This window comes from Arvicola amphibius, chromosome 7 (assembly GCF_903992535.2).
Source record: "Arvicola amphibius chromosome 7, mArvAmp1.2, whole genome shotgun sequence".
Taxonomy (NCBI): domain Eukaryota; kingdom Metazoa; phylum Chordata; class Mammalia; order Rodentia; family Cricetidae; genus Arvicola; species Arvicola amphibius.
The window spans coordinates 1622259-1648082 of NC_052053.1; the positions used below are offsets into that span (position 1 = coordinate 1622259).

At 55.0% G+C, this 25824-nt stretch overlaps 1 protein-coding gene across 2 annotated transcripts; it reads right to left on the reverse strand.

The window, feature by feature from the left end:
- Positions 1-638: 638 nt before the first annotated feature.
- On the reverse strand, positions 639-25387 carry Tnks1bp1 (tankyrase 1 binding protein 1). Of its 2 annotated transcripts, none has more exons than XM_038336291.2 (12): positions 25268-25387; positions 22433-22532; positions 20889-21474; positions 19409-19478; positions 14569-15921; positions 10239-12340; positions 4048-4417; positions 3075-3225; positions 2832-2968; positions 1717-1874; positions 1445-1517; positions 639-1036 (listed from the first exon to the last, which is right to left on the reverse strand). In XM_038336291.2, exons 2-11 carry the CDS (start codon positions 22515-22517, stop codon positions 1457-1459), a joined length of 5073 nt encoding a protein of 1690 aa, XP_038192219.1. In that variant the 5' UTR covers positions 22518-22532; positions 25268-25387; the 3' UTR covers positions 639-1036; positions 1445-1456. The 2 variants fall into 2 exon arrangements, with proteins under 2 accessions (XP_038192219.1, XP_038192220.1); XM_038336292.2 differs by lacking the exon at positions 25268-25387 and adding an exon at positions 24340-24881.
- Positions 25388-25824: the final 437 nt, after the last annotated feature.

Genomic DNA, 25824 nt, shown 5'->3' on the forward strand with positions numbered 1-25824 from the left:
GCCCTACGAATGGTCAGCCTACAAAAGGAAGGACTTTGAACTCCAATGACTGAAACACAAGTCACCACATTGACTGACTGGACCATAAGAAATAAACATTTTTGTGTCAAGCTACTGAGACGGGGTGGCGGTGTTTGAATCAGCAACCAACCCACTACACCACCCTGTAGAGACAGAAGTCCAGAGAGTGGGAGGAGGTGGGTGGCACGGCCAGTGTCTAAGCGAGCTCAGAGTACAACGGTTAATCCCACTGAAGAGAGAACAGCCTAGATCAGCAGCACACACCTGTGTCTGGGGAGGCATTTCCAGAAAGGAAATATCTTGAATGACCATCGAGTACCCGACAGGCTGGGAACCAGGTAGACTAGAAACAAGAGGTACGCCCGCTAGCACAAAAATAAAAGGGTTTCTCTCTGCTTCCTAGACACCATAACGTCCCTGCTCTGTTCTATCCTGCCCACCCCGCCACAATAGAACAAAACCGTACGACAGTAAGTTTTCCTCCCTGGGGGTGCTTGTTTAACTATTTTGTCGTAGGAATGACAGGCTGTGCCAACACAGGGAGAAGTAGCGTTTTCCAAATGCTGCACCAGAATGGGGGACACGAGCACCGCCACATACCACAGTCCTGCACAACACCAATTCCCAAAAAACTTTATTCATTGTTTCAAGTGGTAAAATGTCATTGGTCTCTGTGGGGCACCTGGCGGGAAGGGTGGGATGGGGCTTGGGATGGGGCCCACCCATTACAAAAATCAAAGGCTTTTATAAAAAATGCTATAAATTGGTATCAAAAGAAAACCCAAGGGGAGCTGAAGAAGGAAGCGAAGAGGGTAAAGGGAAGAGAGGAAAGGTCAGGGAATCCGGGCTGGAAGAAGTTGGGACGGTGATACAAAGTGCATAAATGTGCCTCCAGACGCTCCTCAGAAGGGGAGGGGAGGGGGGCTGCAGTCTGAGCCTTAGCAGGGCTCCAGCTGTCTCCTCACTTGGGGACCCCACAGGAATGGCACTGCCTGAGACTGCCAGATGGAAGGACCTGCAATTGGGAGAGGGGGCAAAGGTCAGAGAAGAGACAAGGCTTCTGCTTCCTAGGCCCCGTGGCCATCCTGATTCCCTCATGTGAACCCCATACTTGGGAGCTCTGAACTGTGTAGGCTGGATGACCAGAAGATGACCGGCCTAGGCTAAGCGCAGGAGCTGGAGGACCGTCCCAGCTCACAGGGGCACAGGCTAGGATGGAAGTGCTTCCCACTCGTCAATCCCAGGATCTACTCCAGCCCCAGGAACAAACCTAGAGGAGCCAAGAGACCCAACCAAGGCTCCATTTGGTTTCTCCTGCTTCCTTCCAGCCTCTCACAGAAAGAGGAGAGCCTTAGGGGCTAGGAGAGAGGACAGTTCAGGGCCTCCCAAGCTCTCCACACAGGGCCCAGGAGCCCAGCCTTACCTTGTCCCTCAATCAGATCTTTTTCTTCTTTAGCTTCAGGGCTTGTAGCCAGTTGGGTGATGATCCTTCTGACCTGGAAGACAGAGTGCAAAGGTCACAAGGTGAGAAGATCTACCCTCCGGCCAGGAGAGGCAGCCTGGGGTTCAGTTGCAGGCCTGGGACCTCTACTTAATGTGAGGCAGCTCAGTTTTCTATTTCTGCAAAGTGGGTTTCCTCTTCTCAAGATAACACCTGAAGCTCAGGAGATACCTAGATAGAACCCAGTGACTTACCCTGAGGATTTTTCTGGCTTGGGGGGTAACGTGAGGGGCTTCCCTAGCCCTGGGACCTTGCAGGACTTAGATCGCTGGACGGAGGACTCCTTCTGGCTTGATTTGCTCTCTGTCGCCTCCCCCTCCTCAGCTGAGCGGTTTCGGGAGCGCAGCTTAGCCTGGGCGACACAGACAAAAGATGGACAGGCAGCAAAACTCAGAAGGCCAGGCCTTTACAAAGAGGGTACAGCGCCCAGAACCAGCCTGAACCCCTCCACAGACAGACAGTCACAGATCTGCCTCCCACAGAGCTGAACCTCTCACACTTGAACATCAGAAAGAGAGCGGTAACTTCCTGCACCTACGTCTTTGCTTGTCTATCCTTTCTGCAGGCAATGTCCTATCTACCCCGGAGCCAATTCCTGCACCAACCTCAAGGCTAAGAGAAACTGCTTAGAAGAAACCATGCCCAAGCCACCTCCCATGCCTAGCTACAGTCAGGAAATGACTCCTTCTACCGAACGGTCCTGCCCATGGCTGTTACGTATCCCCATTTGCAGTTACGCATCTCCCTTCACAGGAGATACTCATGTGCGTGGACCACGCCCACTCCCCAACCCCCACAATACCCTGGAGGGGTTGAGACGAAAGAATATCCCATTCCTTCTTCCATCAAACTTGGCACACTGAACTAAGTTGAGCAAGGAACAAAGGGAACCTTCCAGAATCGTCTTTAGCATAGTAAGAGAAGAGATGGGAGAAGGGATGGACGGATGGAGGGACGGATGTGGGTGGATGGACAGATGGGTGGATGGATGGAGAAATGAGTGGGTGGATGGACATGTGGGTGAATGGATAGATGGGTGGATGGATGGAGGGATTGGTGGGAGGATGGACAGATGGATGGACTAACAGACGGACAGGTGGGTGTGGATGGATGGATGGATTGGTGGGTGGATGAACAGATGGATGGATTAACAGACAGGTGGGTGTGGATGGAGGGAGGGAGGGAGGGAGGGAGGGAGGGAGGGAGGGAGGGAGGGAGGGAGGGATGGAGGGATGGATGGAAGGAAATGCTGGGTTCAGGGCTGGCAGGCCAGATGGCCGGGTGTGTGTGCTGAATGATTTGATGGTACCTTCAAGGCTGATGGGCTCAGGCCAGGAAAGAGGTTAACTTTCAGCCCTTTGGTACCCAAGGACATGCGTGTCCGGCGGCTCTGAGGCTCCTCTACTACCTCCTCATCTGAAGATGGCACCCGGGAAGCCCTTGGCTCTGCAGGTGTCAAGGGAAAGGTATCACAACCTGAGCAACAAGGCAGACACTATGCTTCCCCAAAACCTGACATCAACACAGACCCCACTCAATACACTGATCATACCTGTTGAATCTTGGAACAACCGAGCATCTGAGTCTGCTGTCTCTGAGAGGCCCAGGGTACCCCCAGGCCGTATGGCTGGGGCCCGGTGTCCCCGCTTACGCCCTAGGTTGGCACGACTCCGATACATGGCACTGTCAAGGATCTCAGTGTCCTGCTCAAAACAATGCCAACATCATCACCATCGCTGACCCACGTCCTGCATCACACCCAGGAGGGGAGCCCCTCACCACACCCCAGGAGGGGAGCCCCTCACCACACCCCAGGAGGGGAGCCCCTCAACACACCCCAGGAGGGGAGCCCCTCAACACGACCCCAGGAGGGGAGCCCCTCAACACGACCCCAGGAGGGGAGCCCCTCACCACACCCCAGGAGGGGAGCCCCTCACCACACCCCAGGAGGGGAGCCCCTCAACACGACCCCAGGAGGGGAGCCCCTCACCACACCCCAGGAGGGGAGCCCCTCAACACGACCCCAGGAGGGGAGCCCCTCAACACGACCCCAGGAAGGGAGCCCCTCACCACACCCCAGGAGGGGAGCCCCTCAACACGACCCCAGAAGGAGAGCCCCTCACCACACCCCAGGAGGGAAGCCCCTCAACACGGCCCCAGGAGGGGAGCCCCTCAACACGACCCCAGAAGGGGAGCCCCTCACCACACCCCAGGAGGGGAGCCCCTCACCACACCCCAGGAGGGAAGCCCCTCAACACGGCCCCAGGAGGGGAGCCCCTCAACACGACCCCAGAAGGGGAGCCCCTCACCACATCCCAGGAGGGGAGCCCCTCACCACACCCCAGAGGGAAGCCCCTCAACACGACCCCAGAAGGGAAGCCCCTCAACATGACCCCAGGAGGGGATTTCGTTGTCACGAGGCACCCCAGGCTGTGTCTGTCTCCCATCGACCGCTCAGAAAAGCTCTGAGAATGGGGCTTTGACTCCATCACCCACTTACCCTAACCCCCCAACACTCCACTGACCTCTATGAAGGAGAAGTCCTCACTGGGGCAGCTAGGCAGAGGTCCTCTGGGAGGCCGCTGGGGGGGCAGGGCTGACCCCTGCTCATCTTGCCTCGCCCCCCCTGTAGGGTTCCAGGTGCCGTCCACCTCTTCCACCTGGCTGGCTTCACCATCAGGCTGAGGCCTCGAGGGAGGCAAAGGGTCCTGGCTAGACTCTTCAGGCTCCCCTTGCCCAACACCTGCCACGGCTCCTTCTTCCTCCAACAGAACCCTGAGGCCTGGAGCGGCTGGTTCCCTCTGGGTAGCTGCCTTTGAGGCACTGGCTGCCATCATCCCCTCCAGAAGGCTCTGGGAGCCAGAAGGTGGGGAGCGAGCCAGACATCTGCCGGGGCTGCAAAAGGGAGAGGCCAGAAACCAGGGTCAGTCACTGACCAGTGAGACCGCAGATCTATTCCCTGCTCGGAAGGCCCCGACAAGGCTTTACATCACACGGCAGGCTTGCTCCAGTTTCAGAGTTTAGACTTTTCCACGTTTTGAAATATCTGCACATGCATAAAACGAGATCTCTTTGTGGGTCAATGCATGTGTGGTGAGGCCAAAGAACCATCTCAGACATCATTCCTAGCCCGCGCAAGCTCCCTTTCACCGACCTGGACCTTTCTTCAGGTAGGCTAAGGCGGCAGGCCAGGAAGTCCCAGAAACCTTCCTGTCTCTGCCTCCCCAGCACTGCGGTCACAGGTACCAAACTCAGGTCTGTTAACACTTTACTGACCGAGCTGTCTTCCTAGCCTCGTAAGGAGTTATATGTATAGCAAAACCTAAACAAAAAAAAAAAAAATCACTTTGTGTCTCATATTTACCTCACAGGTGTAGATGTGAGGTAACTTTGCAGCAATTTTGGTTTATCTGTACCTTGTGACCTGTCACTGGGGCCAGGTATGGGTTTCTATGTGATGTCATACTCAGAAAGTTCCAGACTTCAAGGCGCTGGAGAGGTGACTCGATGGCTAAGAGCACTGGAAGTTCTTCCAGAGAACCCGGGTTCACTTCCCAGGACCCACACAACAGCCAGTTCTAGGTCCAGGGGGTCCAACGCCCTCTTCTGGCTTCCACAGACACTGCATGCACATGGTACCCAGCTATACATGCAAACAAACCACCCATACACATAAAATTAAAGAATAAGCAAATCTGCCAGGCAGTAGTAGCAAATGCCTTTATCCCAGCACTTAGGAGGCAGATGCAAGTGGATCTCTGTGAGTTCAGGACAGTGAGGTCTACACAGAGCAACCCTGTCTTGAAAAAAAAAAAAAAACAACAACAACAAAACAAATTTAAAAAATAAATAAATAAAAATAAATAATTAGAATCTAAAGAAAATTTTTTTACAGTTTCAGATTTTGGGCATTAGATCTTTGGGTTAGGACAGCCATCTGTACCTAAGCCCTTTGCCTGTAAATACTCTGTGATCCTCTACAGAGTCCCTAGCGAGGGAGAAAACAAAGACCAAAGCCTGTCCACATAGCATCCAGTACTCAGGATATTCCAGAAATCCCACTTACTACTGCTGCCCTAGGTTACCGTGGCTCCAGCACCATACGGGAGCACGTGCCTGGGTGGGACGAGCCAGGAGTCGGACCACCTGCCTTCCTTCACCCTCATCACATCCTCGGCCCCTTCACACCTGCACCCTGTATCCCCAGTCCCACTGAACCTGCGCAGAACACACGGCCATCTCGGACAAGTAGCGCCCTCCCTCACCCGGGACGTTTCTCCAGGGCTGCACTTTGGTGGCCTCTGCAGAGTCCACGTCATGCTCAGAAGCCGTCTGGCTAACACAGCTCTTCAGCTCTAAGAGCTATGGACTCCAGCCTACGCCAGCTCTAACCTACAGCCCCAACCACCTTCAATCCTGAGTATCTGCCTCCACTGCCTGTCCGGGAGATCCTTTTCATCTTTGTGCCCCCAGAAATGTACCTCTGTTCCAGAGATGAGAACCACACAAACATCAGGCAGGGTCAGCCACCTTAGACTACAGCACAGCATGTGTCTTCAGCCCAAATGCCAGGATGGCACCACCCACACCATGTCCGGCCGCCACTCCCTAAAACATGCCCACGGATCTCACACCTAGGACAGGCTGGGTGTGTGCTGGTACCCACCACACCCCCCCACACACACACACAAAGCCACACCCTGACACACGCAGGGGCAGTAAAGGCTCGTGGGCAATGCCTGAGAGCCAGACTGCTGGGTAATTGTGATTCTGCAGAAGGCCGGTGAGTCAAGCCTGAGCAAGAAGATGAGACAGGACAGGGGGAAATGTGTCAGTCTGTCCTTCCATAAGCTGCTGACAGATGGAAATTAAAGCAGCATGGGAGGGAGAGGCAGGGAAAAGGTGGCAGAGGCCACAGCACAGCAGGACAGAGGACTCAAGAGCCTGGACAGCAGCCAAACCCAACTGACCCTGAAGCCAGCTTAGAGACAGGGAGGAGGCAAGAGGGGAGCAACGGGACCCCACCCAGCCGGGACAACAAGGCAGCTGAAGAGATGTGGACCAACTGAGAAGGGACAGAAAGATCTACTCTCCATCCACTGAGGGCAGAGGTCGTCAGGACCCTGCGGAGTGGGTTCTATGGGTGGAATGGAGAGTACACCTACCCAAGAGCCTCTGCCTTCTGCATCTGAGAAGCTGCCCTTACTGAGATCCCAGGATATCCACAACCTAGGGGTGGCCTTCTAGAAGGACAGGAGGGGGAGGGACCTAGGAGCTGAGCCTGCTCAGCCTACAGACTTGGGTTCTACCCCGCACCTGTGCCAGCCTTGGCCTCAAGTTGCATGACCCATGCAAGCCCCAGTTTATCTGATAAATGGGAATCAAAAGAAATCCCAGAACCGGGCCTCCTGGCAGAAACATGCACCTACAATGTGGTTGATATGTGATAAACATACATTGCTCCGATGGTCCTCCTGATCAGAGGCTCCTGGCTGAGACGATGCCTCACCTAAACCTGTCCCATATGCTGCCCAATTTCTGAATTACCTATTCTGCCCAACACTACCCTCCACTACTGCTTCACATGCAAATACAGGGGGCAATCTGCAACATGTCCTCGTGTCTAAGGTTTTAAGAGGGAACACCAGGGTCAGAGTTGGGAAGACACAGTTGATGGGACAAAGTTGGCTTTGATACCAGAGAGGAACTGGGAAGGAACTCAGAGAGGACAACAAAGTTAGGGCCTACAGGGACAGAAAGGAACTCACAATACTCCCCCTCTAGGCCTCAGTTTCTCCATCCCTGAAATGAGGTAGCTGGACTTGATCTTTGAGTCTTCGTGGATCCTACAAAGAGTTCAAACTGGCTGGGAAGTTTTGTATTGTTGAGTCCAAAGGACAGGAGCAAGGGATGACCCAAAGGCCAGAAAATAGAGGACCTTGGACCAGCTCTGTCAGACAAAAGCACCACTCTCACTGGGGTGAGAGGGCCCTGATCCAGAACAACTCGGGACACCCACTTCCCCACTAGCTTGTCATAGTTACTCCTGCCAGCCGTCCAACCAATGATTGCCATAAGGGATGTGTTCATTCAACGTGAGGACCGCAACAGAAATGTCTCCAGCATTCAAATTTGCAAAGCAGATGCAAATGCAGGTGACTAGTGTTTTTTTTAAAAGTAATTACCACAGAAGAGGGGGATTTGTATGTGTTAAGCTTCTTCATAAAAACCCCAAGAGAGCCTGGAGTAAGTTCTCAATTTACATCTGAGGATGTGGGTCCTAAGGTAAGGCCAAAGACATCTGAAGAGAAAAGGCCATTGCTTCAGGTCACTTGCCTGAGGTCACAGAGATGGGTATAACATGGGGACCAGATTACCCTGACCCATTCTTCAGGACTTCCTGATACAGAGGCAATCTCCAAATCTTTCTTGGAAGATAAGCATCAACTGCCCCATGTCAGATGCTCACAGCACCAACTTGCTGGGCATTAGTCAGGGAAGTCTGGAAAACTTGGTTCAAGTCCTAGATAGGCTATCAGACACACTCATTCCCAGGCATGGTCACAGAGCACACAGCTCTTTGGCTTCAGGCCATGCATCAGAAAACACGGCATCCACAAGAGCCAACAAACAATGCTTCTCTTCCCTTCCCTTCCAGCTATGCAAGAAACGTGTTTTTTGGTTTGGTTGTTTTTCTTTTTCTTTCTTTTCTTTTCTTTTTTTTACTACATACAATGAGGCTCGGCTGTCTGCGTTCCAGCTAAACTCTAAGCTTGGGTGACAACACCAGATGGATCATGGTAGCATGTCCAGAAAGGCACGGGTGCTTTGGGGTGTGGAGATTCAGGGGGCCGCCCCATCAAAGTCATCCTCAAGCTGGCACTGTCCCGGCAGGTCTTCAGGGAGCGTCGCCCCTCCGTGCTGAACCACAGAAGAGAAGGCCACTCGCCCTCAAGAGCCAACCCCAGTGGGGCAGGGCAGACCCCCGCTCCTTAGGAATCTGTTTTGAATACAGTGGCCATGCCTGGAAGCAGCCGCCAGAGGAAGTCAGGATGGCACACTGAAGCCTCTGTGACCTTAGGCGGGTCACACCATCTCACTCTAACAAGAGGACCCAAGTCCCTCTCCTGCTGCACAGGGCTGTTGTGAATATCAATGCATCACTGAACACTCAAGCAGAGGGCTGAGTCCCAGGAGGAAAAATGAGAACAGGAGCACAGACCCCATGATCACGTGTGTCAGGACTGGACCGCTCCTATATACCAGGACCTCCCAGGTTTAACGGCAGAAACAGGAGCTCAGAGCCCAACACCAGTCCAGGCTCACAGGGCCCTCCCACCAACATTGAATTCTGCACATTTCCGCCCCATACACTCTCCACTGCAACCTCCGCTGTTCCTTGTCCCCTACCCTCCACTCCTCAGCCCAGTCACCTGAGAACACCCTTCCTTATGCTTTCTCCCACTTCCACCTCCAAGCCAAATGTCTCTCTCACCCCCTCCCAGAGCCTCCCTAGCCCCTTCCTGGTCCCTCCAGCTCTCCTCCCACCGCCATCTGCCCTTCCAACGAGAACAGCCCCCACCCAACACCTCCCTCAGCTCCCACTCGGGAACTGGAAAAGGTAAAGAGTTCTACATGCCGGAGAGAAGAAAGCCACATCTCGGTGGGTGAAAGCGTCAACAAGAGACACGCCATGCCTTTCTTGGCTTTAGAACATCCATCTTACCAGCCTGCCCCCCAAGAAAAGTCCTCTTCCCCAAGCAGCACCCCTTTGAGAAACAGAAGCAAGCTGATGTCACTGAATTAGAGGTCAGCCTGGCCTACACACAGGGAGTCTGAGGTCACCCAGGCCTACACAGAGAGACCCTGTCTCAAAATATAAAGAGGGAAGAAGGGAAGGAGGGGTTGGGGTCAAGGTCACAGGGCTGGGGCTTGGTTCTCAACACCTTCAGATTCCTTGACCACTGCTCTTCTGGGCTCTGTCCATGACAGGCAGGTTAGGTCACCTAGTCCCCGCCCCTTGGCCGGACAACCAGAGTCACCACCCACGGGTCACCTTCCGCTACCTAGCTCATTTGGCATCAGAGCTTACGGCTATAGAGCTCACCAGAAACTAGACCAGGAAGATAGATTATTTGGTAACACTTGCCATCCCAGCACTGGGGAAGCAGAGACAGACAGGGTGATCCCCTGGGGCTGACTGGCTAACTGGCCCTGCCAGCATAGCCTACTTGGCAAGTTTCGGAGCAGCAAGAGAACTTGTCCCAAAAATACAGTGAAAGAAATACTAGCAGAGGCAGTCATGCCATAATCACAGAAGCGTGTATGTATGTGCTCCCACACACAAGTGCACTTGTACACGCACGCATGCGCAGTCACACACACACACACACACACACACACACACACACACACCTTACCAGAAACCACCAAAGATGTGGCAGATTCTACTTCCCCTAGACAGTCATAACTCAGCCCAAAACATGAGTTGCAAAATAGTACCTCAAGTTTTACATTCATCCCCCAAGAAAGAATGTATCTGTTTTGTGTTTCCAAGTTTAACGTAAAACGTAAAACTTGAATGTAAAACATTCACAACCCTAGAGGACTCCCCTTCCCACCATAGTCCACAGGGAAAACTGCCTTTCCCTCCTAAAAAAAATTGCTCATTTAAGGAGCAATTGCGCGTTCCCTCCCTGTCCCATCTGTACCTCACCTGGCTAAGCCTGGGGCTTCTCCTGTATCCATTCCAGTGTCTTCAGGATGGGTCTCCAAGGAAGGTGATGAGCTGCCTTCACCCTGTGTGTCTGGACCACTTGTTTCACCGACCCCCAGCTCCCTGGTCTCCAAGGGGTCTTCATTCTCCAAACCAGGGGACAAACTGCCACTATTCTTAGGGTCTAGCTCTAGGCCAGGGCCCACTCTCCCCACCCCACACTCCCTAACTTCACTTGGGGCCCCACAGAGATTGAGGTTCCGGAGTCCCAAGTCTTGGGTCCAGTCCATCTGGCCAACTCCACAGCCCCGAGAACCTCCCGACTCTAGGTCACAGGACACCTCCAAATTCCTCAAACCTAGGCTGTCACTCCAGTCTACCTGACCCACCCCAAGTTCCCTGGGCTCTCCAGGGCTGCAGCCTGCCCCCGGGGCCATGTTTCTCAATCCGAGATCAGGTGTCCAATCTGTCTGTCCAACTCCTTGCTCTCTTGACTTAAGGAACTCTCCAGCCTCCATACCTGACCAGTCGGGCTGCCCCACACCACTCTCTCTGGCCTGGCTGTGCCCTCCTCTCTCTCCCTGTCCTGACAAATCCCTGCTCCTCACCTCACCATCAGAAGTCCAGTCCTTCTCCCCAATCCCCATTCCCCTGGGCTCTTCAGAACCTCCAGTGCCCAAATGACGGGTCAGATCCCCATTGTTCAAGCCCAGGGTGGCTGACCAGCCCATCTGTCCCACAACATTCTCTCCAGCCTCGCTTGGACGCCCGGAACTCACACAGCTAGACACTTCCAAGTTCCTGAGACCTAGCTGGTCAGTCCAGTCCAGGGCCCCCGCGGCCTTTGCCTCTCCAGGAGGCACAAAGTGGCCACTTCCTATCTTCTCGGAAGGGCCGAGGCCGGCTCCACTCACTCTGTCATTGCCAATGATGCCAAACTTATAGCTGCTCCCAGGAGCCTCCATGCATAAGTCCCTGCTCCAGTCCTGATGCCTGGGACTAAATGCTGCCTCCGACAGGTCTGCAACACCAAGGCCGAACTCCCCAGCCCAGCCTCGCTGCCCTCTCTCTTTGTCTTCCGAGTCCACGTTGCTGGGGCTCTGACTTCCTCCTGCCTGAATTCTCCCCTGCAGCCCTGTGATCTCCTGGCTGGAACCACCATCTTCCCAGTTGACCTGGTCTTTCTGCCTGATGGCACCATCTTGCAACTTCGGTGTGCTAGGGCTCAGCAGGTCCCCAGATTCTCCTTCCTCCAGGTGGCCCATGTCCCTGCTGGCCTCGTGGAACCTGTCTTCGCCACTTGGGGTCTTCTTCTCAAACTCCTCATCCTGCTGCTGAGCTTCCTCGGGGCTGAACCCGGAGCTCAGGGTGCGCGCCCCGAAACCTCTGTCCTGTAAGCTGAGAGCCCTTGAGCTGCCACTGTAATCCTGCAGCCAAGAACTCTTCCCGAACTCCTGGTCTTGTGGGGCTGTGGCCGGGCTGCCACGGATGTCAAGTACAGAATCTCGCTTCTCAAACTCCCGGTCCTGCTTCTCAGCATCGTGGCTGCTGTAGCCACTAGAGAGGTCCTTCATCCCCAGTTCTTGATGCTTCTCATCTGCATCTCTCTTCCCGAACTCCCAGTCTCGAAGGCTCGCATCTCGGGTGCTGAAGGATCCCAAGGAATCTCTCTTCCCGAACTCCTGGTCCCGGAGCTCTTTGCCCCGGCTGGAGTAAGTGCCCTCTGAATCCCTCTTCCTGAATTCCCATTCCTGTGCATCAGACTCTGGGCCCTGAGCGCTAAGCTGGGCTGGCTTGCCCACTGCCCATTCATGTTCAGACACTTCGCTCTCATCCTGGCCGCCACTAGCTCCCATCACCTCTTGGCCAAGGCTGCATCTACTGGCCCACTCCCTAGTGCCCCCCTGCCCGGACCCTTGCCCACACTTGCTGCTCCAGTCTCTATTCCCCAGGCCTGGGTCTCCACCAGGGCTCCGGCCTCCTAGGCTGTAGTTCTGAGAAGCATCCTGAGACCAGCTAGCAGGGCCGAAACTGCTGGGGTGTGAGTCTGCTGCAACCCCAAATTCACTCTGCAGGTCTTTCTGGGCCCAGCCAAGGAGGCCCTGGAAAACAGGAGCGGGGAGGGGAGAGAGAAAGAAGGCTTAGAGTTAATTGAGAAAGATGGCTACCTGGTGCCTCAGAGCCCCATTGTGGCAGGAGAAAGCTGCCCAGATTTCAGCTGTGTGACTTTGAGTAAATCACTTAACTCCTCTGGGCCTAAGGATCCTCAACCTTAAAGAGATAATTCCGACTCCATGTGACTTGCGTGAAGCATTTGAACAGCCTGGCACACATGGACACTCAGTTAGACAGTCCTGTGATCATGTTTACAGCCCTTGGGCAAGACCTGGCTAGCTGCCAGGAGAAACCCAGCCTGAAAGAGAGGCCTAAATGCGTGACTGGGAGGAGGGGGCACACCGTCGGTGAAGGGCAACGGATCTGCAACTTACCTTGCAAAGCACCACCCAGAGCTCTTCCAGCCCCCAGGAGCACCCAGGCCCTCTGCACAGCCTTCCCCAGGAAGACTCCGCCCTCGGCCAGCCCAGAAAACTCAGGGCACAAGGCTCCCTGCACCCCCACCCAACTTTCCCTGACTCACCCCAGAGGGCGGGCGGGTTTGGGGCTCCGGGCTCCGGAGCCTGCCAGCCTCGTCCCGCAGTGCCGCGTTGGCCAGCAGCCGTTCCAGGACAGACATACTGGCTTCCCTCTCCCCGGGCCAGGCCATGCCCCACACCTCCCTACTGACCACCCTGGGGCTGCTGGGTGAGCCAGGTACCAGGACGGGGCTAGGCTGCTCCCCTAGCCAGGACCTGTCCGACGGCTCTGGCTCCCGCCTGCCCTGGCCCTGCTCCTGCCTTGGGAGCAGCTGCAGTTCTGGCAGCCCCGCCCAGAAGCCAATTGAGTCACTCACAGCCTGGGACAGACACACCTACTGCAGGAGTCAGTGTGCTGTTAACCCCTTCCTCCTCCCTCCTCCTCCAAAACTCCAGAGGGCCTCCGGGGGGCTCCTCCCTGCCTCCAGCTCCACCCCAACCAGTCCAGTCCAGGACTGAAAAATCTGTCCTAAAAGCCACCTGGATCCCCAGCCCTTCAATGCAGAGGCAGCCTGGCATGAGAAACGGCACAGAGCCGACAACGAGGCTGGTGCTGGCTTAGGCCCAGCTGCCAACTTGCTGGGTAACTTTGTACAGGACACCACTTCCTCCGGGCTTCAGCGGCTGGTCTACAAAACAGATCTTGAACTCAACGGTAATTCCAGTTGTAAAGCCAACGCTCATAAACTATTTATAATGAGCCCGACACTAGCACTAGCCCCAGTACTTTACATGCCCCAACTCATTGAGTCTTCTGGCTCTCTGCGGTCCAGCCAATCACGGCTGGCTCTCTGCGGTCCAGCCAATGGTGGGCATCACCACTTTACATACACAGACTCTGAGGCAGACGACAGAGAGGTATCTGACTCATGGTTACACCTGGGCCGCTGAGCCCAGGTAACACAGCTCTGCTGTCAGACAAACCCAGGCCCCCGCAGTCTACACAGCATTCCCTTGTATAATACTCCCAGGAATAAATAACAGGCTGGCTACTTCGCAAAGACTATGCAGGGCCAGAGCTCTTGCTCCACTTCATTATAGGCAAACACGGTAGCAGGGGAAATGGCAGCACAAGCATCAGTACCCAAATTTAGATCCTCCAGTACCCAAAAGAGTTGGGCACAGGGGCGTGTGTCTACGATCCCTGCGGCAGGGAGGCAGGGACAGGAGGATGCCGGGAGTTCACTGTTCACTGGCGGGCTGGCTGGCCTAGGTAAATGGGTGAACTGCAGGGCACAGTGAGACCCTGTCTTAAAAAAAAAATAAGGTAAACAGGGCTGGAGAGATGGCTCTGAGGTTGAAAGCACTGACTGCTCTTCCAGAAGTCCTGAGTTCAATTCCCAGCAACCACATGGTGGCTCACAACCATCCGTAATGAGATCTGGCGCCCTCTTCTGGCGAGCAGGCATATATGAAGGCAGAATGTTTAAAAAAAAAAAGGTGGACAGAGATCCCCCACACACACACGCAGGTGTGAACATGCATGCATGCATACACATCTCTATAAAAGGACAAAGCTTACAATTAAGGCTCACTCCTAGGATGGATGGTCAGGACCAGAACGCAAACAGCTAAACCATATACGGCTCTGATATCAACTGCAGCAATATGGGGTTTGGGTCCACAGCTACCTTCTGCTCTGTAGTACCCATGTTAAGAGAGCCCTGACGCCGCATCCCTCCCGACGTCCTCCTCACCTCCGAGCAGGTGCCTGGTGACTGAACACCCTTTAGCTCAGATCCAGCCGCCCGCCTGGCACTGCCGGAGTTGGGCGGTGGAGATGCCAGGAGATCATCCAGCCAGCGAGAACTGCTTCCGGGGCCTGTCGGTTCTGGGGACACCCTACATGGGTCCTGAGCCTCCGTCCTGGGTTGGGTAGTCTCTGCCCAGCCTAGGGTTACCACCTCCTCCTCAGACGGCAGTGCCTGCCCAGGATCAGGTACATCAGGTACAAAGAGGATGCAGGGCTGGTCAGGGGGTGTCGGCTGCTGCTGTCCCAGGACTGGCTCAAGAACAGGCAGGGCTGCTTCCCTGGTGGCCAAAGCAATGGGAGACTCCTGCCCTGCCAGTGGCTCCTGGTCCTCATAGCTCTCCTCGGCCTGCAGTAAGGGTGTTTCAGATGGGCCCTCAACTGTAGAGGAAAGAACAGCCAGGGACGAAGGCTGACTTTCTACATCATCTCTCTGGGATAGGGAGACACCTGGATCACTTCCCTGAACCCCAGAAATAGGTCTCCCTGGACTCTCTGGAGACGACGGGGCTCCTGGTCCCAGCTGGGACACTCCTTCTTCCCTGGCAGAGACAGGCCAACTGCCGGCTTCAGCGGCCTCTGCAGCTTCGCTGGCTTCGGTAATGGGAGATGGGGGTGGGGAATCCAGCCGCCACACACCCAGACCAGAGGGCTTCGTGGGGAAGGTCCACTCAAATGACCCTGACAAGCTCCAGTTGGACTCTGTCCCACTTCCAAAGGGACGATCTAAGGCTGACTGGCTCCCCTGGTCTTGAGGCAGAGAGACCAGCGAGCCCCCCAGCTTCTCTTGGTCCCGGGTAGGGGGCTGAAGCACCCCTTCTGAGAATCGGCGCTGAGCCAGGCTGCTGGGACAGGGTTCTGTGCGACTCCTGGCTACTGCCTCCTCCCCACATGGGAACGTTCGTGTAAGGTCTGGCAGTTCAGCCCCCTCCATCAGGGGTTGAGGCAAGACGGCTGGGGGCTGCTCTAGGCTGGGGTGCCCTGAGACTGTCTCCACAGGAGAGCTACTGGGTCTGAGGGTTGCCTCGGGAGGCAGCTCTGAGCTAGGGGAATGGCGGGGATGCTCATCAGGCAAGGCTGCACTGAAGGATGCTGGAGTCACATGGGGGCAAACAGCAGCCTCAGAAGCCGCAGGACTCAGGGGCTCTGGAAATTGAGAACGGTGGGGAGAACTCTGGTGGCTTGAAAGCCGGGGAGACTCGGAGGCCGGGACGGAGGCGTCAGCGGGTAGGATGGCGCTGGTACAGCCTCCGTGCTCTGAAATGGGGTCTGAACTGGGGGTGATGCAGGTCTTGGAAACCTACAAGAGAAAGATCAAGAGTTGTCAGTCACTCCTCAGTTGGGTCCAGGCTCAAGCACACCTCGGGTCAGCTGGGAAAGGCCCAGGAAGTGAATTCACGCAGGGTTCCTCCACCGGGTCATCCGCCCGGAAAAGGTACCCAGCTCTGTTCACCTGGATCAGTCTTATACTTCAGTGGTTCAAACCCCACCCCAAGGCGCACCTAAGTAAGCATCTTCTCCAAGAGGCTGCATGTGGAAGAAGAAAGCAGGGGGCTCTGACCACCTAGATACGCATGAATGGAAGGGAAACGGCTTGCTCAGAACAAAAGGGACAGAGCACCCATCTCCCAGGAGCACCATCCCAGAGAGGAATGAAGTCCCATCCTGTGCTCTGTGCGCCCACGGGTCTTAGCACTGCCCGAGGAAGCCCCAACACCAGGGATTCAAGCAAAGAATGACAGAAGTCTCCTCCCTACAGAGTCTTTTCCACCTCAGAGTTAGAGAAGGAGTAAACAAGACCTGTGCATCTGGGCCTGGGGTATCTTAAACATAAAAGGCCAGCTGTGGCTACTGTGAGCAGAGGAAGGAGGCAGAGGCCACGCTAAGTCCCCGGTTCTCCCGCACTGAGACACTCCAATCCAGATATGCTGACACTGGCCCCTACTTCTGTGCCCACGACTGCAGGTTGTGACCTCTAGCCTCCAATGTCACTGTCCGCTGCATCTGAGTGACAGGAAGAATTCTATTTCTTCTCAAGCCCCGGCCCCACTCTCCTTGTCTGCAATAATCTAGTTCCCACACTGGTGCCTTTGGACTGTAACCTTGAGGCCCCAGCCCTTTGCCAGTCTTCGGACAGCCACTCACTCCTTGAAAATGGCAGCCCCTGGACTAGCAAAAGCCTCCCGGTATCACTTTTACAATCCCTGTGGTTTCAAGGGCAGAGTCAACTCTTCCAGCATCCTGATTTCCTACACTCTGATTCGGTGCCCTGCATTCTTCCGGGGTCAAACGTTTAGCGCCAATCCTTCCCAATAACTGCATTGCCACTGCCTCCAGTCTCAACTCTAAGTCTGCTACCAGCCCAGCCCACTTCCTATCTGTCCTGCTCGCACGTTCCCAGCTCTCTGGCATTCCTCAACCCCCTTGGGAAGCAAGGGTCAGTCACCCTACTTCCTCCTCAGAGCCCCGTCCCTCCTCCCAGACCTCAACTCTCTGGCACTCCCACCAACAGTTGTCGTTTATACAACACAATCCTCGGCACCCTCGCTCCCTTCACCTTGCTGTCTGAAGCTGTGTAAATGTTCTCTGCCAACCCTGGCACTTGGGGAGTTAGCTGTGGCTGGAGAAAACACACAGCAGTGACAGCGGAGGTCAGCTTCCTGGGTGCCCACCAACCGAACTTACTTTCCATTCACCCCCACAAATAACGTATTTACAAGTCTATCCTCAAACCTCCAACACCTCCTTCCTATCACCTCTCAGCTGATGATGGCCTTGCTTCCGGTTCCCTCAGAACAGAAGAGAACTCCCACATTCTGTACCCTTTCCTGTCCACCACCAGGAGCCGGGCAGCCTGAGGGCTCGGTTCCCCTTGGTGACCAGGCAGTGTCCTTGCTCCAGGCTAAGGCCAACCCCTCTTCTCTCTCTAACATTGATTTTTCCCTCCCCCTCAGTCCTTCCCACAGCAAACCAACTGCTCTATTTTCTTCTGTCTTAGCAGAAAACAGGAGAGAGACAGAGACGGAAAAAGTGAGAGATGGCTCTTGGCCCCACACCTCTCTCTAGCGACCATCTGTTTTCCGGAAAGTATTGCTACCTGAAGGTATGAACAGCTCCTCTAACCCACCTCTCCTGACTCACTCCAAAGAGGCTTTCTTCTCCAGGTCTTACACCTATTTGCCAAGGTCACTGAGCTAAACTGATGCTAACCAGAGGCAACCCCACAGAGGGACCGGCAACTGCTGCCCCCCACCCCCACCCCCCGCAGTCCAGGCCTGGAGCTGTCCTCCCTGTCTCCACCTGTGCCCTTGGTGACCTGAGCCAGTCTCAGCCACCGTCTCTACACTGGTCACTTCCAAGACTTCCTTCAAACACACTCCCTTCCCCTAAAGGTCATCACACTCTACTCAGTCACCCAGCTGACATTTCCGTCTGGACGTCTAAAGAGCATCGTGATCTCAACAAACCCAAAAGCCAACTCCTCATATGTCTCCCAGTTACGCTTTGCCTTTAAAAGTCCCCATCTTAGTATGTGGGAACCTCATCCTTCCCATGCTAAGGCCACAGCTGTGGGGTATTCATGGATGCTGCGTGCTCCCTCCCTCCCTCCTCAAGAGACTCTGGATATCCCCTCTTTATCATCTGCAGATTTCAATCCAGATCCGACTACTCGCCAGCTCCAACAGCTGCCTCTAGGGTCCGAGCCATAACAACATCTCACTGATCCCTGCTGCTGTTCGGACTTCCCCGCAGCCCCTTATTGAAGAAAGCAAGACGTCTTCCCAACTAAGGCAGTTTTCTCTGACTTCAGACTCTCGGTGGTAGCTTCTCCTTGCTCAAGTCAGAGGCCTCAGAGGCCTCCAAGCCTCTTGGTGTCAGTACCACCCAGTCCTCCTCTCCTGCACCCCCAGACCTCTGGCTTCCTTGCTGCTGTGTTTGCCGAGTCCTCTGCCAAGAATGCTGTTCCTAAGACTTCACAGGCTCACTCCCTGACCTATGCAGTGAGGACTTCTCGCTATCCTCACCGGCATGTGACCTTCCCAGTTCTCCGAGCATGCAGGCAACACCTTGTGTCCATGCCAGTTTCCAGGACGTCTAGCCTAGTCTCTGACTGGCTCCCTTTGGAAGGTGAGGGCCTGACAGCAGCACAATGCACAGTTTGTTCCCTAATGTCCTAACACATAGCATACAATTACACAGACTCAGGGCTCCATTCCCGGGTACGTGGGACAGCCTCTGGCTGACAATGGCTCTCCATGCAAGGGCCGTTTTTAACATGGTTTGCTCAAGACATTAGGCTTCATCGGAGAGAAGGAATGAACAGGAAGCCCAGACTTTCCTTTCTGAATCCAGAAGCAGCAGTATGACCAGGTGGGATTCTAGAGTCAGACTCTTCAGGTCCAACAGCCAGCTAAGTAACGTGAGTTACTTAGCCCAAATCCTGGCATTCTCAGAAGGGGCTTACAAGGCCTGTTAGCTAGAGGTGCCAAAAGGACTAAATTAACTAATGTTCCTAGGACATACTCGGCACACAGTGGGGCTTGGTCAGTGCTGTGGATATCACAAGAACTGCCCTAACCATCATGGTCAACCATGCATAGGCACCTTGATGACCAGGAACACTGGCTGGGAGTTTTAAAAAAAAAATCTGACTTGGAAGCCAGTCCCTAAGCAAGTTCATGGGCCTCAGTTTCCCCATCTAAACTCTGAAAGCATAAGAGGTGAAATCAGAAGACTCATCTGTTCTACTTTACCACAGCTGTGGTCACAACACAAAGACAACTCACATCAGTAGGTAGCTCAGAGCTGGTCGGCTTAGCCAGGTCCCCGTTCATTGCCGGGCTAGAACTGATGCTCCTGAGAGGAAGGGAGACAGAGGGGAGATAAGGAATGTTATCTTCATGTTTGTTTCTGTCACAAAACAGAAAAGGGGATAAGCAATTTTAACAGTACCCAAAGGTTAAACACCGCAGGATTTATTATTCCTGAGGTTGGCCTGGAACCTGGGATAAGGAAGCTAGGTGGTGTCCAGAGAGAAAATGCCCAGGACATAACTTCCTTCCCTTCCCTGCACACACAGGTTAAAATCTCCCTCCCTTTTAGGAACATCACATGGCTCCAGACCACTCAGGGGTTCCTAAGGAAACAATGTCTCCCTCTCCTAGTCCCTAAGGGGTTAAGTTTCTTCTGTGGCTAGAATGTAGCTAGTCCTGGCAGCCCTACTGATATTTCCTGAATGACTGTAAGGGGTGTGGGGGTGGGGGTTTCCAAGACTGAACCCTTCACGGATGGAAGGAGGAATCCAGGCTGGGAGTCCTGGATATGCAAAGGTTAATGTCCCAGCCCAAACACCAGGTGTTTTCAGGTGAGAGAAGGGAAAGCTGGAGGGTAGGGTAGGGCAGGGCAGGGCAGGGCAGGGCAGGGCAGGGCAGGGCCTTCCTTCAGCTACTGGCTCAGCCCAGACCACAACAGGTCTGGCCTCCACAGAGGGAGAGAGAAGGCAACCATTGGAACTAACTAAGCAGGCTTCAGGCTGGTGCTCTCTCCAGCCTTGGGTAGCCAAATCCCTCACCTCCCGGCCACGCCGTGGCTACTAACCCAGGAAGCACCTCCCAGCCAGGTTTCCTTCACATGCAGGGCAGCTACGGGTAAGAAATACACCATGGGAAAATGTCTCTAGATGGAAGACATCTCTATGCAGAAATTAGCTGAAACTACATTAAGACCTGTTGCTGTCCACTCTCTCCCATCACGGTCCTCATAGGCTAAGCCTGTGCCCTGATCGTGAGAGCGAGCAGTTAAGACTGATCACAGGTTTTAAACTGAGAGACATTCAAACTGAGAGGCTGGAGGAAGTCACTTTGGAGCCTGGGTTGTCCAGTCTCTAAAACAGACCTAACAGTCTTCTTCCAAGGAGCATGGGTATGGATGCATTCTGTGGACTACACACTGATCTACTTAACCCTATGCCTCTCTGGCACGCCACGCACCCACTCTAGAAAGAGAACTATGGTTGGCTGGGGTGGTAGCTCAGTGATAAAGGCCGTGGGTGATAAAGCACCTGCCCAAGGCCCTGGGTTCAGTCCCCAGCACTGTGCACGCACACATGCACACACGCACACACGCAGAGAGAGAGAGAGAACAAGAGAGTGAGCACAATGACATCACCATTTGCCACAGAGATACTCTGAGGTTGAGACCAGTTGACCCACGTTCACCTAATTAACTGGAGTCCACTTGCTCCCTGGCCCCTTCAAGACTTCTCACCTCTCCTCAGGAGTTGTCCCCTCTTGGGACTGTCCTTTGGCAGTGGTCCTATCATCCTCTCTGGGTCCAGGGGTACCATAGGTCCTGGGGCCATATCGAGAGCTTCCATCGTGGTTAAAAGTGAGGCGGGAGCCCCAGAGGCGGTCAGGGCTAGCAGGGATCTCCTTCCGAGGCTGCTCCATCTTGGCCAGGATCTCTTCGACCGTACTGGCGGTGAACCGCTCGGAGGAGGGACGGAAGGGGGCAGGGGCCTTCCGCACACCGGCCAGGGCAGCACACCGAGCCGGGGGTGTTAAGGGGGGTAAGTCTTCTTTCCCAGCATCCTCTTTCCCGAATTCCTGGGTAACTTCTACGGCAGGTGCCTCAGCTGCAGGTCTTGGTGCAAATGGGAGGGGACGCTTGCTAACACCATAGGGCTGGGGTCCTGCCAGCATGTTCATCTTTCGGGCAGAAGGCAGCTCGGCCAGGGGACCCCGAGGAGGCCGAGGCCCAACAGGAACCAGGAGGCTGGGCTTGGCGGGCAGAGCTGGCTTACTGGGCAAGGTTCGGGGCTTAGGCTTGACAGGTGGTTTAGCCCGAGGGTCACCTATCGAAAGGAAGGATTCATTGGAATTGTCAGGAGAATGGTGGAACAGAAATGCCTGTGACTCCTGCTGCACCCACTCTTCCCAGCCTCCAACTCCAGTAAGCTCCCATCCTTGTCGGTTCAAGTATGTGCTTCTTGTTCCATGAAAACCTGCCTCGATTCTTCACATCCCAGATGCAGCCTACCTTTTCCAAACTCATTTTGTGTTCACCCATTCCCCTTCTTAAAAGCTCAAGCTATCTGTGGCTGCTATGGCACCTGATTTCTCTATCAAATTTATTTATTTACCTATTAAATAAATGAATGAGCAAATGAATATATTCATCTGTCTGAGCCCACCAAGCAGTCAGCCCAGGTACCCAGTGTGGACCGTATTTCCACAGTGGAGATTCTACCCTAGGTGAGCTCCTCCCACCACCCCCGTATCCCTGCATACTCCCAGGCTACCTCCTCAATGTCATGTGATTCATGATCAGGAATGCAAACTTACTATTGACTTATGTCAAACAGAAGTAAATCTGCCACAGGAAGAAAAAAAAAAAAAAGACCAGAAATCTGCCTTGTATATAAGGCACTCTAATGCCAAATAAAAGACCTCAGGGATTACTCACGTCCACAGCCCTTCTATAATAGAATCCCGTATCACCCACTCATTCAGCTAAGCATTAATAGAAAAAAAAAAGAAGTCTAGACAAGGAGAAAGAAATGCGCTCTATATCTCCCGTGCCTCAGTGTCTCCTTCTCAAAGTTACTGGACCCATCATAAAGATTCTGCGTCCACACCTGCTGGGGCTCTTGTTCACTCTCCCAGCTCCCAAGGCCCTCACTCCACCCTTGCTGCCTCTCACCGAACACAGCTGTCACTCAGTTACCTGGCAGGACAGCACAGAGGTGCAGCCTCTGCCCTCCCCACCCTCCCAGTCACCGGCCCCACCCTGCACCCATCACCCATTGGTACCTGGCTCAGAGCCAAGAGGCGCCAGCTCCTCCCCCATCTCCTGGGGCAGTGGGGAAGCCATGGCAGTGGTTTCCCCGACTTTCATCACAGGCGGCGGACCCTGTTGGAGAAAGTGGAAGCGGTGTTAAGTTGGGGTGGCTGGAGACCCAGGAAAGGGGGAGGCGGAGAAGGAAAGGGGCTGGGCGAGGCAACAGGCTTGGCCGAGGAAGTCTATTTCTGACCCAGGCTGTGTGGGACAGGAAGAGAGAGAACTGACTCCAGGAGGTCGAGGAGGTCCCCACAGGAGGGGTGCGGAAGGTCCCCACAGCCACATCCTTACTACACCTCTCCAGCTCTTGGCTCCGAACATCAAAGACGGGGAGCATCAGAGAGCGACCTCCACTCACGCCACCCCTGAGCTCCCTCCTGTGACACCCTACTTACAGTCTTCAAGACACCCCTCTCGGTCAGGCAGCCCCACTAAAGGTATCTACCCTCCAGGCGGGGCAAGAGGGCCTGAAAGTCTCAAGTCTCGGGAATCACCTCATGGGAGACGGGAAAAACCCGCTCCTCCCCAACCTGGGGCTCCGCCCCACTGCCGGCCCCCCTCTTCCCAGTCTCCTCCCTCCCCCTATGGCTGGGAGTGGCTCCCTACCCCCTTCTCCCCCATTCTCCTTCCACATCCCTGCACCCCCCCTCCTTCTCTCAGAGCTGTCTCATCCAAACACTGGGAAATAAGAAATAAAAAGTAAACATCTGGAATACATTTTTTTCCCTTTAATTTCTCAATCGTTTTGGCTTCAGCTTGGAATTTGATGAGGTAAAGCCAGGGCCTAGTCCTGTTACCATAGCAATGGCCTCCCACTGGATTTCCAGGACCTAGCCAAAGGGAAGGAGGAGCCGGCCCAGGATGGGCAGGGAGAAAGGACTGGGCTTGATTACATGGGGCGTGGGGGGGTTGACTTGGAGGAAAACTCCCCAGGGTTCTGCCTTCCAGGACAGTCAGGGAGGGTCCCGGACAGCCTGTGAAACGGAAATGTGTGTGGATCTCTAGCCTGGAGACAGACCAAAGTTTTGAGTGACCAGAAGAAATTAAACCAGATGATAACTACACGGTAGTAACCTGTCACAGGAACTTCTGGATCCGATATTATAAGATTTAACCGCTAAATAGGCATACCACTTTAGAACTGTGTGACTTTTCCCTATCTGAAAAAGACGGTATTAAGACTTGAGTTTCAAGCCAGACAATGCATGCAAAATTCCAAGCAGGGAAGTGATAAGTAACAAGTTGGCCACTATTAACATGACTTACATTCAGTGCCCCCTACCACAGGCTGCATTCCTAGACTATTTCTTCGCGTCCCCAAAAGTCACTGGTTCCTCAGGCACTCCACCTCCTCAGTTCCCACCCTGGCAGCTGAAGCACCCTCCCACCCACAAGACCCCCTCAGGCTCTGCAGCCTGGTGAATCACGAGCACTGCCCCTCTGGTTCAAAAGCAAGGGGAAGCTGCCTCACACAGCCCTGTGTGGAATGCACACAGCCCTGGAGGGCAACCCAACCCTCTCCAACCCGCCCCGTGTAGCAACCTTAAAGTCCGGCTCCCACTCCAGCTCAGTTCTAAAACGACCTGTGGTGCCCAGTTTTTGCAAAAGACATCCCTATCCTCCTTGACCCTGTTCCAGCTTATTTCAAAGAGGGCATGGAGAGAAACTCTGGCAATGTCAATCTCTGATCAGCCAATTACCACGGTCTGTATCCCTGGTACGGGGGAGAATAACGCGTGGGGGGTGGGAGGAATGACAGGAAAAAATAAAATTAAAAATACACAAGACTGTTTCCTTGTCCTTGAACATCATTACAAGGGATGTGGTGTGGGTGGTTAGAAACAGAAAAAAACTAGTCCAGAACAGAAAACCCTCTCACCTGCAGGCTTGATGGACACCTCTGCGGTTATAAGAGGCTGCAGAGAGGAAAACAGGCTCGAGTCCCCAACAGGGGACGTGGCTACAGCAGAGAGGCCCCAGCCAGGAGCCCCAAGAAACCAAGGCCATGGCCACAAGCTGCAGAATCGCAGTGCCTCAAGAACTCCGCACTCTTAATGGTCTAGGCGAGCCAGACAGCCCCGGGAGTAAAGGCTGCCCCAAAAGGATGGGAAGGAGCTGGGTAGCCTCAGCCCTGGGCAAGCACCCTAAGGGCAGGCAGGGTCGTCCCTAAAGGTCTCCTGCTGGACGTGCGACTACTGCGTCCAAGAGGGTTAAATGTGGGAAGAGGGAGGGCCAGCAGGAAGACGGAACAGCTCAGGGCAAGGGGCTGCTTGGAGGGCCTCCGTGGGGAGCTTACGGACATCGAACGGCCAGCCGAAGAGGAGGAGCAGACAAGGGCGGAGAAGGAGGGGGCGGCAGAAGCCGAGGACAGCGCGAGATGCCAAGCAGCCCGCGAAGGAACAGACCGCGGACTGGCGGCGCGGACCGTGGGGGTTGCCTGGGGTGGCTGGGGGCGTGCCATGGGAGCCGGGGAAGGGGACCAGTGAGGGCAGGGGCGGGAGGAGGAGGGGGAGCCCTCGAGCCGCTCGGCCCGCCCCCGGTCCCGCCCCACCCTCGCCTCTCCCCGCTTTCTTCTGGCTCCCGGCACGAGTGCCCTCCACCCCCGCACACACGCGCCAGCTCCGCAGCGTCCCCGCGTCCCCCGCGCCCCAGGCCCTCGCAAACTTTCCTGGTGACCGCTCCCCCATCGCCGCCGCCGCCGCCGCCCCAACATGAGATCCGGGCTGCTAGGCGCCCAGCTCTTTCCATGCCCCTCCCCACCCCCATCCCCGGACCCCGCCCCCTCCGGCCGCCGCCACCGCACTCACGCGCTCCCCCGGGATGGGCTCCGCTCAGCTAGGCACCCCGATGCCAGTGACCGCCGCTGCCGCCACCGCCGCCGCCGCCGTCACCGCGGGACCGAGCCAGTGCAAGCCCCGAGGCCCCTCCCCTGGCCCCGCCCATCGCCACGCCTTCAGGCCACTCATGAATATTCATAGAGGGATCCGGGAGTGGTTAGCCGGAGCTGAGGCAGAGTCCGGCGCACCGTACGCAAACAAGCACAGCTCGCACATAATTATTCATGACCTTGTAAATGAGGGGCCGGTCCCGATTCAGACTTGGGCGAAACTGACGCAATTTTACCCCAGTGCCACCGAGATGACGGCCTAGAGAGGAAACCGCCCTGGACTGCTTTCCCTAAGCCTACGCTGATTACAGCACCATAGAGCGCGGGCAGCACGAAGGGAACCGTTGGCGGACTGAAGAGGCTTCCTGTTACACCTGAGCCTTCCTGGGATCGCAAGCGACGTGGCCACCCCACGTGGATAAATTCAGATTGAGGGACACAGTGTGAAGTGGGGTAGCTTTTCCCCTCATGTTAGGT

What these genes read in the sequence shown, in the direction of transcription:
- Tnks1bp1 (XM_038336291.2), bottom strand. Translation starts at nt 22,517, where the DNA reads ATGAAAGTCGGGGAAACCACTGCCATGGCTTCCCCACTGCCCCAGGAG. An exon ending in GCCTCTTGGCTCTGAGCCAG is followed by an intron (nt 21,475 to 22,432) that starts GTACCAATGGGT and finishes TCCTTTCGATAG; the next exon opens with GTGACCCTCGGGCTAAACCA. An exon ending in GAAGCCCCAGGCTTAGCCAG is followed by an intron (nt 4,418 to 10,238) that starts GTGAGGTACAGA and finishes TCCCTTTTGCAG; the next exon opens with CCCCGGCAGATGTCTGGCTC.